Here is a 14,085-nt window from a genome sequence, read left to right as displayed (position 1 = left end):
GGCCGTTCACTGAAAATTCACAGAAGATTGTCATGCTCAAAATAAGTCCCTTTGAAAACAATTCCTAAGAAGAGTGTGGAGAATCCAATGCAGAGGCTATTGCGGTAGCCAGCCAGAGGTCAGGGTGGCCTGAACCAGAATAGTGGCAGTGAAGGAAGATGGCAGTCCGTCGGTCAAACATTTGAGGAGTACTGTGACATGGAGATCACTGGGTACAATAGCCCAACTTTACTGAAGGGAAACTGAGCACATGGGAGTGGAACACACAGATTTAGGTGAGACAGCAGAGAGACAAGATCTCTGGCATATGACTCACTCCAAGCTAGCAAGTGGTAAAGTCAAGCCTTCTAACTCCAATGCTCCATTTTTATCAATACCCTCGATGGATTTGTTAGTAGCCTAATTCCTATAAAGTTTCAAAATTGAGACTGGTAGGAAGTTCCAGAGAATGTTAAGAGTGAGGTCAGAAGGGCAGAGAGAAAAAGGTGGAAGATAAAAGAAAAAAAAAAAGCAGAAAAGCTCAAGAAGGAAGGAGAGGGGCAACATAAAAGGCAAGGAGAGGAAATGGGAAGGAAGCTAAGGAAATTGTCTAAATGGCCTCGCTGCCTTTGTTCTGAGAAATTCCCAAAGAGAGTCCCAACTTTGAAATCTTCAAGCTCAGCCCTCCCTCCATCTATGTCTCTAGAGGCAAGGACGCTTCTTCAGTTTGGAGCTACCCGCTAAGGCCAGGAGATGGTATGTGCAAAAGATTCCTGTTTCTTTGAAGGGATTTCACCAGACTGGACAAAGAAGGCTTCTGAACATCCCCACACCAATTTCTAAGGAGCTCCTGTTTTCCCGGGTAACCTTTTTGGCTTAGACAGATGCATCTGGGGCATAGCTCATACCCAGGCAGCTGGTTTGGGCACTGGGCTCTGTGAGAAGCTCTGTCTTTGAGGACATAGGGGAAATCTATGTTTGCTCAGGAAAAGGCAACTGACAATACAAATGGACCACGTGGTGGCATTATAACTTCCTCACCTGCCTGTCTTGCTGTCTTCCTAGATATCTCCATTAGGTCTACTTAAAGGTGAACCAAGAAAAACAACCCAAACATGGGACGCCTACTCCAAGCCTACCATGCACAGCCCTCCAGCAAGGAGGCTACCCTCCAATCCTGAGAAGCACTTCCACACCCAGTCCTGATGGTTTAAACCCAGAGATGAGCATGATTGGCCCCAAACTGTGAGTTGGACTATACTGTGATCAAAAGTTTAGAGCAAGCTATAGTCTGAAATCCTCCAAGGGAGGGGTCCACATAGGTGGCCAACATTCATGCCTTCACTCATCTTCCTGTTCGTTCGTGCATCCATTCAACAGTGTTTTCAAAAAAACCGTAATGTATCTGTGACAAGTACAGGAGGTATTGTCTTAGCTTGGGCCGCCGAAACAAAACTCATAGATTGGGTGACTTAACAAAAACTTATGTTCTCACAGCTCTGAAGGCTGGAAGTTTTGAGATCAGGATGCCAGGATGGTTGGGTTCTAGTGAGGTCTCTCTCCTTGGCTTACAGACAGGCAGCTCACCATGAGCTCACATAGTAGGGAGAGAGAAGCCAAAGCAGGGAGGCAGAGACAGAGATAAAGAGAGAGGGAAAGACAGAGATCTTCCTCTTTTTCTGACACCCAGTCCTATCTGATTAGGGCCCCACCTTAATGATCTTATTTAATTTTAATTACCGCTTAAAGATCCTATCTCCAGATACAGTCTGCTGTGGATAGACCTGTGTCCCTACAAATTTCTTAAGTTGAAGCCCTAACCCCCAGTGTGACTGTATTTGGAGATAGGGCTTTTAGTAGGTAATTAAAGTTAAATGAGGTCATAAAGGTGAGGTCCTAATCCAATAGGATCAGTGTCTTTATAAGAAGAAGAAATCTCTCTCTCTCTCTCTCTCCCCTCTTGCTTTCCCCACATACATGTATATGCTCAGAAAGGCCATGTGAGTGCACAGTGAGAAGGCAGCCATCTTGCAAGCGAGACCCCAACTGTCTGGTGTCCCGGTCTTGGGCTCCTGGCCTCCAGAACTGTGAGAAAATAAATGTCTGTTGTTTAAGCCACCCTATCTATGCTACTTTATGTCAGCCCAAGTAGACAAACAGAGTCATACTGAGGTTAAGGTTTCAATATATATCATGTAGTCCATAACAAGGTACGATGGTGAAAAGACAAACAAACCCCCCCATAGTGCTCACCATACAGACAGGATGGACCAAGATTAATGAAATGATATACATATACATGTAAAAAACTTTAAGTGGCATATACCACAAAGGAGAGGCGAAAGAGGATCCAGAGGCTCTCTTAGCGGAATATGACTTAGTTTAGGAAAATCATGGAAATTTGCTTCAAGGAGTGGGTAGTGTGACTAAGAGCTGAACAGAGCAGGAGTTAATCAGGTGATGAGGAAGTGGGGGGGAGGGGCAAGGCGAAGAGAATAGGAGAGGAGGGGAAGAATTCAAACAAATAAGGCTTTGAGGAGAAGGAATATGGAAGGAGCTGCACCACCACTCACTGGGCCCAAAACACTGAAAGCAACTGGCATGAGATCATGCTGGAGAAGTAGTAAGTCGTAACCCCAACCAACCCCAACCCTTCTGGGACTTATTAAGGGCAGAACACGCTGACGGTTTTAGACAGAAGAGAGGCTTGATCAGATTTTCATGTAGGGAAGGTCGTTCCAGCAGCAGACAGCAGAATTCATTGGAGATAGACAGAAATAGAAGTAATAGAAGTAAATAGAAGCCAGGAGGACGGGACATTTGTGCAGAAGTCCACATACGAGATGATGATCCCCAGATAGGGCAGCAGAGGTAGAGACAGAGAAGTAGACAGTGGAGCAGAAAGAGCAGAGACAGAAACAGTGCAGACAGAGAAGTGGGCACATCTGAGAGTTATCTTGCAGGCACAACTCCCTCAGGAGGTGGTGGCTGACTGGAAAATGCGGATGAGGGAGAGTGGCAGGTATGGAAGATGACTCCTGGCCTGGCTTCCACAGAGGCGTCATGAAGGCGCCTCTCAAAAAAGGAAGCTCTGGAAGAGAACACATTCCAGAGGACTGAAAACATGAGTTGGGTCTGAGATATGAATACCTGGTGTCTTCTGGACGTCTAAGGAGAGGTGTCGAGTAGACGGCATGTTAGGTGGGTCTCACACTCACAAGAGAGAGCTAGACCCCTGGAGTCTCTGCACATGCACTCCTTGGAAGAAGTACAGAAGCACGGTGTGTGGTGGTTAAGAACACAAGCTTCTGGCACAGTGCAGGCAACGGAACACATGTTCACTCCTGATCTGTACTGGCTGTTCTCCATTTGCTCCCATGATCCAGCCCCCTGCCAGGCTCATTCCACCCCACTCCATGTCCTGGAGGCCGACCTTCTATGGACTACATCCCTGCTCCTTGTTATGTGGTTACGAGTTGGCTTTGCCCATTGGGATGCTCTGGTAGGATACAGGAGGAGAGGATTTGGACATAGGTCTTCCCTTGCTCCTTTCCTGTCTCTGTGCCTGATTCCCCAGAGTCTGGAACCCTTGACAATCACAGCTTCTTCTGCCAGGGGCCCCTGTCCACAGATCCAGTCCTCAAAGCCTCCAGGAAAACCATTTCTTCTCCCTGCCCCTTCCGTTCTAAGAGTCAGTAGTGGCTTCCTGATATTTCTTGTCCCTGGTTCTTCAATACCCCCATGTTGATTCTCTTCATTCTGCCTATGCCCCTATAAATAATTGCTTCATTGACGTTCTCCTAAAAGGCCCATCTGAAGGTGCCTTCTTTGTCCAGCTGAGACCTCGACCGATCTACCATCCCTTTTTGTTGTGCCTCTAACATTCACTGATTCTAAATATCAGCCTCTCCCCATCCTGCTATTTCTGCTTCCCTTTCTCCTAAACTGATGCAGACAGGACTGGCTGGGAGGAGAGGAAAACGCGGAGAGGGAAGGTTTGCTCCTCTGAGCTGCAAGGGCTTCTGATCCCGGCTGTAACAAATCCCGTCCATCTGTTTGGCTCCTCTCGCTTTGGCAGCAGTGCCAAGAGCCCAGACATACAGGGGAAGTGCCTGTGCAAAGCCCCTCCACAGCCCACCTCATTCCACCTCCCGCTCTCCCCTGCCCCCATCCCCATGATCCCTTTCGGGAGCTCTATCAATATCAATATATCAAGTTGTCCAAACAAGCCTCACTACCTCCTGGTACCCGCTGAGCTCTGCCTCCCCAGAGCAGCAAAATGCTCACCCGTTGCCTGTATGAATGCAACAGATGGTGCCTGATCTGAGCATCGCGGCAGGCCCAGGAAGGGAGGGGGAGGTGGGGAAGCTGCCTCTTTCTACCATAGGAGAGACTGTCAGGTTTAATGGGTATGAACCACGGGGCCCAAGCAGAGGAGCCCCAGCCCCCAAGACAGAGAGAGGGGAAGAGAGAAAAAGGGAGGAGGGAGGAAGGGAGAAACAAGACTGCAGGGGAAAAGCATGGTCAGTAATAAAGGCAGGGGGCATGAAAGGAGGAGGCAGATAAGAGTGGAAGGGAAGGAGAGAGCAGGAAAAGAATTCAGAGGGAAGGCGGTAGGGGAGCGGCAAAGACAGGAGAGGAGACAGAAAAGGCAGAAGGGAAAGGAGAGGCGAGAGAGAGGGCAGATCTTGAAAGCCTTTGCAAAGACATATGGTTCCCACATACCAGGCAAGCTCCAGCCTGGTCCTCTGCCCTGAACGCTGTGTCTACCCTAGAGACCAATAATCCCACATTCAAACTCCCCCGACACACAGCCTGGGATGTCCTACCACCGACACTTGCAGTTCGGGTTCAGATTCCTGCACCACCTTCATCACCCTCTTTAATTTTTCTAGACTCATCTAGCCTCTGTAGGGAGAAAATTCACCATCCTTGAATGCCAACTCTTTGCTAAGCAAGGAGCCTGGCATCCCCTTATGGTTTCTCATTTATTGCTAACAGGTTTGAAAGGTAAGTACCATTAGCTGGTGTTTAGAAATGAGAAAACCGAGGCTCAGAGAAGTTAAATCATCTCCTAAGGTCACACGGCTTCAAAACGGCAGAGCTGGGATGGGGACCAGGTCACGGTAACACTGATGACCCTGGGTCCATCCAATGCACCACCCTACGCATCTTCTTTCTGGTTTGTTGGTGGATGGAAGTGGATAGTCCAGTCTTGAGGTTTGGAGGTTAGTTCTCAGGGCCTGGGAGGTGACTCCGACAGCCCAGCCCCTCTTAAACGATCCAGGCAAGGAGGCCCAGACAACCTGGCCCTGGCTGGAGCCGGGAGTTCACCTTGCCTGGAGACTGGCCAGCTATGCCAGAGGCATCTTGCTCAGTGTTGATGGTCAAGACTGTCCAGCCTGGAGGTCCTAGGCTCAACTCGTGCCCCATTTTGTCCCAGCTTTGTCTCACTATAGAACTATGTTCAGAGAACCAAGCCACAGGTGGGTATTAACTAGCCACACGGACTGGCGCAAATGACAAAGCCAATTCAGGTTCCAATGTCAGCTCCGCCATTGTGAGACCTTGAGTCACTCCCTTCTCTTTCACAACACTCAGTTTAATTTCTTTGTAAATGTCTGCAGGGCTGCGGGAGGACTGAACGTAATTATGTACATAAGTTGTCTAACAGAGCTCCTAGAACATAGTGGGTGCTCAAGAAAGGGCATTCATTACCAAACTTCCTCTCGCTTACCCTTTGGCTTCATGATTGGTCAGTCATCCATCCATCCATCCGTCCATTCATGTGTTCATTCATTCATTTTGAAAGTCACCTGCATTATAAAATGTCCACTTTGAAAATTCTTTCAGAGAGTACATAGTTCCTCTTTTATTCATATGTGAAAACAAAGGCACCAAGAGACAAAGTCACGACAGAAGTCCACAGAAGACCAAGGTCCAGCCCTCAGGTCTCCTGTTTTACCATACTCGTCCCTAATGCTCCAAATTCTAAGATAATTTTAACCTCAGATCTAGTGAGGTTTAATTTTATATATCAACTTGTCTAGGCCATGGTACAGAGAGAGTTGGTCAAGCATTATTCTTTGTCTTTCTGTGAAGCTTTGTTTTGTTGTTGTTGCTTTGTTGTTTATTTGTTTGGGTTTTTTTTTTTTGATAAGATTAACATTTAACTTAGTAGCCTCTGAGTAAGGCAGATAACCCTCTATAATGAGGGTGGGCTTCATCCAACTAGTTGAAGGCCTTAACAGGAAAAGACTGACCTCCCCCAAGGGAAGAAGATGCTCCAGACTTGAGCTGCAGCATTAAATGTTCCCTGCATCTCTAGCCTATTGGTCTTCCCTGAAGATTTGGAACTTGTCAGCCTCCAGAATCATAGGAGTCATTTCCTTAAAACATACACACCAAACAAATCTCTAGATAGATGCTGACAGAGATAGAAAGAGGTAGAGAGATAGAGAGCTAGGAAAAAAAAAAAAAATATATATATATATAATCAATAAGTGATAGAGATATAGATACCTCCTATTGTTTCTGTTTCTCTGGACATCCCTGACTAATACAGACCTCAGTCTGTGTCCCAGGCTTTGGACTGAGCACACTTAGATGCCAGGATTGTGGGGATAGTAATAAGAAGACATCCCAGTCCTAAAGCACATACCAGCTGGGAAGACCTGGTATAAAAGCAAAGAACCATCACATTTGGAAGTTGTGAGAATCTAGTCACCGAATCCAACACTGCATCTCATATAGGCGCCACCTCTTCACGAAAAGAAAAAAAAAAAAAAAAGAAAATAGTCAGTATTCCTCAGCCAGATGACAATACTCCATGAGTAGAACAAATTTAAAACAAAACCCATATACACATTTTTAAAAATGGCCACCTCTTCCCAATTCTCAGGGTTAAAAAGTTGATGGATGGAATTTTCTCACTTTTTAGTGTTTTTTTTTTTTTCCCTCCCACACATTTTCTTAAACCTTTGATGCCTGCTACAGCTTATCTTCAAGCAAGCGCCTACAGGCAAGACAAATGAACAAAGAGCAGCAAATATAAATTGGAAAACTTGGGAACAGTCTTTTCTTACAAACACGATCTTGGGCCTGTCAGCTAACACTGCAGACCTGGAGGGTGGTCATAATTTCTGCTGAAGAACTTATCAAGCTGGAATGATGGAATAAAAATTAGTGATAATTTGCCTCTGCTCTCTTCAAAACACAATACCTTCCAGGTTCTCTGGTGCTGGTTCCACAGTCCCTAGCCAGGACACAGATGGTCTCGAAGATTCTTTCCAGCTGCACGGCCCTGTAGTTCTAAATGTAAATGAAACTGCTTTCAAAAAGATGAATGCAGTAACCACAAGAACTGCACCCTCGACTTCCCAGGCCCTTCTTATCTCTCAAGAATGCTATCCTTACAATCTCCTATTTTTATAGAGCCCAGAAGGGCACAAAGGAGATTTCCAGAGTTTGGGTTAAAGTTGAAACAGCAGGCCAACAAGTCCTGTGCAAGAGAGAAAGGGTCAAGTAACTGGACAGGCAGGGTCCGATCCTTTTTGGTCTCTTGATTAGCACCTGGATAGCAAGGGATGGCTATGGAAAGGCTTTGGAATCAGCTGCAGTTTGGAATGTTAAGCCCTGTTTCTTACCAGCTGTGAGATGTGGGCAAGCCACTTAACCACTCAAAGTCTCAGCTTTCCTGAGTGTTAAGCTGAGGTTTGCAATTCCAAATTCATAAAGCTGTTTTTGGATTAAATGAGATGCTAAAATGCTTATCGTGGTGCCTGATGCAGAGTAAGCATTTAAGAAATGAGAGTTAATACTGTTATTTTTACGGCCAAAAAGATCTTAAACCATCAGCCATAGCGAATCCAGATCCTCTGCCCAAACCTGCGGGGCATAGACAAGTCCAGAATCTGTCGGGACTCATAGACACTAGCCAGATTCCTCTCCCACAGTCATCCTTTCTGTAACCGCACAGGAAGGCCAAGCGTATGGTTCTGCACTCCCTGGGATTCTACTATTGAATTCTGCAGCCAGCACCAGTCCTGAGTGCTGTATCCAGACGTGGGCACTGGAGACACAGGGACGAAATGCACATTGCCCATTCTTTCAAGCATGATGCTCTTTAGTGGAAGGGACAGGTAAACATAATGAAAAGAGCGTATGCTAAATGCCCAGAGAAGTGTGACAAGAACACTAAGAATGTGCCCTCCAATTCCTTTTGCAAGTGGAAAGTCTCTGGAAAATTCCTGGAGATGCCAACTCGTCCAAGCCTTAAAGAATGCAGAACCAGGTAAAGGGGACTATCTAAATTGCGTAAGACTGTTGAATCACAGACCTGTACCTCTGAAACAAATAATACACTATATGTTAAAAAAAAGAAGATAGCAGGAGGGGAAGAATGAAGGGGAGTAAGTCGGAGGGGGAGATGAACCATGAGAGAGGATGGACTCTGAAAAACAAACTGAGGGTTCTAGAGGGGAGGAGTGTAGGGGGATGGGTCAGTCTGGTGATGGGTATTAAAGAGGGCACGTTCTGCATGGAGCACTGGGTGTTATGCACAAACAATGAATCATGGAACACTACATCAAAAACTAATGATGTAATGTATGGTGATTAACATAACATAATAAAATAAAAAAATAAAAATGATTAAGATGGTAAAAATAAATAAATAAATAAATAAATAAATAAATAAATAAATAAATGGGACTATATAAAGAGTGCCACCCGCAGGTGACAGAGACAAGGATTGTAGAGAAATCCCCCCACAGTTTGGTTTTTCTAGAGATTCAAGTGAGAGATGATTTCATTACCAAGAAAACCCATCTTCAACTAGGAAGAAGGGTGGCTTTTGCTACACACTTCTACCTCCTTTGCTAAACCCTCATTCAATGAGGCCCCCCCCCCCCCCCCCCCCCCACAGACCATCCCCCCCCCCCCCCCCCCCACCCCTCCCAGTGCCCAGCCCTGCTATCTCCGATGCTCTGGGTACAGGATGTGCCTGCAGCGTAGGACTCCTGCAGACTTGGGTTTCACCTTGATTCTCTCACTGAAGCACTCTGTGGCTTTAGGTGCTGGGTATGTTTTTTCATGGCCCTAAGCCCCATTTCTTCACCTGATTAAAATTCAATGCAATAATATGCAAAGTGCTTAGCTCAGTACCCAAAACGGATTAAGCACTCAACGAAGTATAGCCTTTATTATCATTATTGTTAGCCGGCTTAACTGAGATAAGCTTGCAGAGGGCCTTGCACCCAGTCAAAGCTTAATGAATGCTGCGTTCTTCCCTTCCCTTTTGGGTAACTCATTGCCTTTGACTAAGGACTGTGGACTCGAACTCCCTCTTGTCCTCTCATGTATAAAGTTTACTGTCATGCCTGGCTCCTGTGAAGTCCAGGTGTTCTGTCTCCACTCTACTTCAGCCAATTCCCATGATTACCCCATGCATGTAGCCAAAACCTGGGACCTGGATACAGCTGCAACATTAATCCTGGATCCAGAACTTCTGCTCATGACCCTCTGTCTACCCTCATGCCTTGCTCTGTCATGCTCATCAAGTTTATGCTCTGACCTCCAAGGGATTCCTAGGTCTCACATATATATGTGTGTTGCTGATGAAGACCTAGCTCCATCATCATGAGCCAGGGGAAGCTGTTTTCTGGCAGCAAGGAGGGGAGATGCCCACCCTCTTACCCCTCTCCCTTCCTCCCCAGAAATTTAACCTTCCCATGGTTTCACTTTTTCCCCCAGTTAGCTTAGACTTCTCTGGTTGATCTGTGACCAAGGTTCACCTAAATTTCCATTCCAATTTGTCAAGGACATCTCATTAGTCTTGTAATCATAATAGCAGTAATAATAACACTTACCACTTATGGAGTGTTTATAATGTGACAGGTATTAAGGTAAACAGTTATGATTGAATATAATTCTCATAATGACTGTCTTGCATGAAATAATTAGCCTCATTTCTTTGCCCCATCCCCCCACCTATACCTCTTTGTAGATGGAATGTACTTCATTGCACCTTGATTTTCTCTTGGCTGTGTGACTTGTTTTGGCCAATGGTATGTGGGTGAAAGTTAGCATATGTCAGTTACAAGCATAGGCTTCAAGAGGTACCACATCCTTCCGCTCACACATTTATACCTGCCACCACCATGAGGAGGACCTGTCTCAGCTAGCCTGTTGGTGCAGGGAGGATGAATGGCACATGGCAGATTCACAGCTCTGCAGCACGGAGCAGTCATCCTATTCTTATAGCCTAGGGCACCGACCCCCGCCAATCTGTAGATGATGAGCAAACCCGTCTAAGACGAGCATAACACTCCACCTAATCCTCACACACATGACAAATTGATGTTTATTATTGGATGCCACTGAGATTTTGTAGCTGTTTGTTATGTAGCACTGTTGTAGCAATGATTGACTGGTATACAACCTATCAAGATGCATATTATTATTTCCATCTTACAAATGGGTAAATGAGGCAAACCAAGATTAATTAGTTTTTCAAGTGTCATATAACCTATGAATAGCAGAGTTGGACAAGTATCTTCAAATACTACTCCATGGACTGTTTTGGAGTGTGACCAATAAACATGATTTAATGAACTGACTTGCATATTGGAGTAGATTAAAGTAACCCCTCTTAGCCAGCTTCCCTTTGATCCACATTAATGATCATTATGAAGAATATCCCACAAATAACAATGACCTGAAACTGAGGTGTCCTTCTTCAGTGGCATAAAAACTATTAACACATCCATTCAGAGCTTGCAGGGCTGGGCTAAGTTTGGTGAACGAGTGAACAAATGTTTCGAGGTGTGTATGACTGGCCACTGAATGAGGGGTATGAAAAATACACATTGTGACTTAAGTCCATTACCAAGCTACACTACGGTGGGGGAAGGGGTTTACCAGAGAGCAGAATATGGAATTTGTACAATCTTACTACTTCAACTGGCAGATTTTCCACCCATCTTCCTTTAAACTAAGGGCATATCTTCCCAGTACAAAAGGGTGGTTATAAATTTAAACACATGTAAGTCAACTATAGCAAATGACAGGGATTTTGCAGTGAAATTAATGCAGCTGCATTATAAATATGTCCTATTTCTCAATATTAAATTTTAAAAATAGACTGGCTAAATATATAGGCAGTAATGGATTGAGGCTGAGTTGGCGTTACTATAAGGCTGGGGATTTTCCATTTAATGACTTATAATTTCAATTTCCCATTCCTACATGACAGTGAGAGCAGGCTTGCTTTATTATTCATGATTACATGCCACCACCACACAAAAATGGATGGAGAAACTGTTGAGAGCAACATCAGTGGGGGGGGGGGGGGGAAAGCGGATAATCCCGAATTGAAAACTCAGCAGATCTGGGAGAAGAAGACCCAATCATGAGTTCCAGCTCAGCTGGTGTGTGATTTTGGACACCTCACCAAGCCTCTCTGAGCCTCAGGAAATACAAATTTCTGTGAGATGTGTGTCAAAGCATTTGATAAACTGGGTTACTACGAAGTTTGTAATATTGTCACTTTGCTATAGTTTAGTAGTGACTGGGCTTCTAAATTGTTTTTCACACCCTTAATTATAGTGCCAGTGTCCATACAAAGAAGTGAGACAAAGCCACATGGTAGAAACACTGTGCAAAATTATCTTATTACACTGAGGTTCAAATCCTGGACCTGCCGATTAGCATATGCTTACCATGGAGTAGAGTGGACCCTGCCTCTCTGGTCCTCAGGTGTTCTTCATTTACTAAATGGAGAGGAGGAAAGGTTTACATAAGCACGTTTGTGATACCACTGCTTCGTATTGGTTGACTTGTTGAGTGTTTACACTATAGCAGACACCATGACCTCATATCCCACTCACGACGAGTTTGGGAAATGGGTGACATTAGTATCACCCTATGGGAACACAGCTTGACCTGGAGCCCAGGCTGGTCTGAGGCCTGTGGTTTTAACCACTGCTGAAATGATGCAGATAGTGGGAGGAACGAAAGAAGATGTAGAGGGAAAAGAAAAGGGACAGGCCGTGGCATGTTGGGGCTGTCTCAAGCTCCTGTGGGGGCTACTGTGTGGATATGGGGTTACACATGTATCTGAGGAATTCGTTTTGTTCCATGGCTAGATAATCCTGAATTAACTTCTTCTTCCCTTATTCAGTCCCAGTTAAACTAGCTCAGCTAAGTATTATGGATACCTCCTTTTTTCTCTCCAACCTTTTCCCAGGAAGCAGCCAAAAACTAAGCTAAGACAGTTGAGAGAACTGGAAATCATGTCTTTAGCGGAGCAGAACAAATTCCTCCTCTGATGTTTTTTGGTGAAATAATAGAGATCCATCCTAGGGAGCCATTTGCACAGGGAGCTTGTGTGCACGGGCAGATGGGTCTTGAGGAATGCTCTCGCTTTGCTTGATGTGCACAATGAGGTAGAGAAATGTGATAAAAGAAAGACAGAGAGAGAGAGACAGTGAGGCTGTGATCGAACCTCAAACCAAGCTCGTGTAGTAGCAACGCTGAGGGTTCTGAGAGCCCTGGGAGGAATCTCATGCTCCTGCCACTGTTCTGATGAGGAGCATCCGGAGATTACAAACCACAAGTGGTACCTCTCTCCTCTTGAGTGTCTGCCTCTTATTCCTCACCTTTTAGCTCTTATCAGTCACCTCCTGATTTCAACCTCCAGAAGGTGGACCCAAAAGCCTGGGTTAGACAGAAGTGTCCAGGTAGGGTTATTTGGAGTCCTCACCAAAAATGTACATTTTAATTTTTTTATTTTTTTTAAAGATTTGATTTATTTATTTGACAGAGAGAGTGGGAGAGGAAGAAGCAGGTTCCCAGCAGGGAGCCTGATGTGGGGCTAGATCCCAGGACCCTGGGATCATGACCTGAGCCAAAGGCAGACGTTTAACCACCTGAGCCACCCAGGTGCCCCCCAAAATGTCCATTTTATAAACACACATTCAGCCAGGTGTTCTTCCTTCCTCTCCTTACTCATGTCATTTCCATTCAATAATTTGGGCATCGGAGATCTCAGTGCGAGTTAACAGTAAGGCAACCACCAAGAAAGCAACATGAATAGAAACATAAAGTCTTAGAACCTGAAGGCGACAGCTCCACCACGCATTGCTCAGACCACGCCTAGAGGACTGTGTGGAGATCTGAATGTCATGTGAAAAATATAATTAGCAAAGCAGAACAGGCCAGGTATGAAACGCTAGTCTGATATGAAGGCTTGGAATGGTATCATGAGGAACAATAAGACAGTAGAGAGAGTAAGAGTTAGCTGCCTTCAATTATTTGAAGGGCTGCAGTACTAGTAGTGCTTCTAATACTAGTGTTTAATATCCTTACTACTGTAGCTAAGTCCCATGCACCATGATGTATGCTTTACATGTGATAATTACAAGAGCTATTTTTTCTAAGTGCTTACACTGGGCTAGGCACCTGCCAAAGTGTCCAAGATATAATTTCACGTAATTTTCAATAATGCTGTGAAGCAAACTCTATTTATATCTCTTTTTTACAGACGGGAAGACTGACCCTGAGACAGTTCAGGTTCTTGACGAAGGCAAGGTTTCTCCGCCTCAGCATTGCTCACATTTGAGACTGGATAACGCCTTGTTGTGAGGACTGCCCTATGTATTGTAGGATGTTCAGCAGCATCCCTGGCCTCTGCCAGTTAATGCGACTAGTCCCTTCTTCAAGTTGTGACAACCAAAAGTGTCTCCAGATATTGCCCAATATCCCCGGAGGGGCAAAATCATCCCTGGTTGAGAACCACTGCCCCAAGGTAACCGAGGTGGTAAGTGGGAAGGCTGGGATTCAAATTTAGATATGTATGGTTCTAGGATCCATAATCTTAAGAATAGCAATATCAATAACAACTGTAATAACCATGGTTATTATCTTAGAGGAGTCCATTTCACCTGCAAAGCACTGGGACTAAAGCAACACTCTGAGGCAGGTGTGGTATATCAAACAAGGATGAGAGAGTTTTCCAAAGTCCATCTTGACTATGGCAATGTCAAAGAACAAAGAAAACAAGATATATATTTGAAATATATATATATTAATATATTTAGGGATTTA

General features: G+C 44.9%; 1 protein-coding gene across 5 annotated transcripts in view; it reads right to left on the bottom strand.

Annotated features, from left to right (window-relative positions):
* Positions 1 to 14,085, bottom strand: part of ASTN2 (astrotactin 2) — an 899,232-nt gene that overhangs the window by 633,320 nt on the left and 251,827 nt on the right. For 2 of the 5 annotated variants that reach the window (XM_073905830.1, XM_073905831.1), the window contains exon 4: positions 11,700 to 11,750. The exons of the other annotated variants lie outside the window; for them this stretch is intronic. In XM_073905830.1, coding sequence (XP_073761931.1) covers positions 11,700 to 11,750 — 51 coding nt within the window. The remainder of the gene's footprint in view (positions 1 to 11,699; positions 11,751 to 14,085) is intronic. 5 annotated transcript variants of the gene reach the window in all.

The sequence above is a fragment of the Callorhinus ursinus genome, unplaced genomic scaffold (assembly GCF_003265705.2).
Source record: "Callorhinus ursinus isolate GAN/ISIS: 27379988/994484 unplaced genomic scaffold, GSC_fseal_2.0 scaffold24, whole genome shotgun sequence".
NCBI lineage: Eukaryota > Metazoa > Chordata > Mammalia > Carnivora > Otariidae > Callorhinus > Callorhinus ursinus.
Note: the sequence above shows the minus strand (reverse complement) of the source record. Positions and strands in the feature narration are given on the sequence as shown.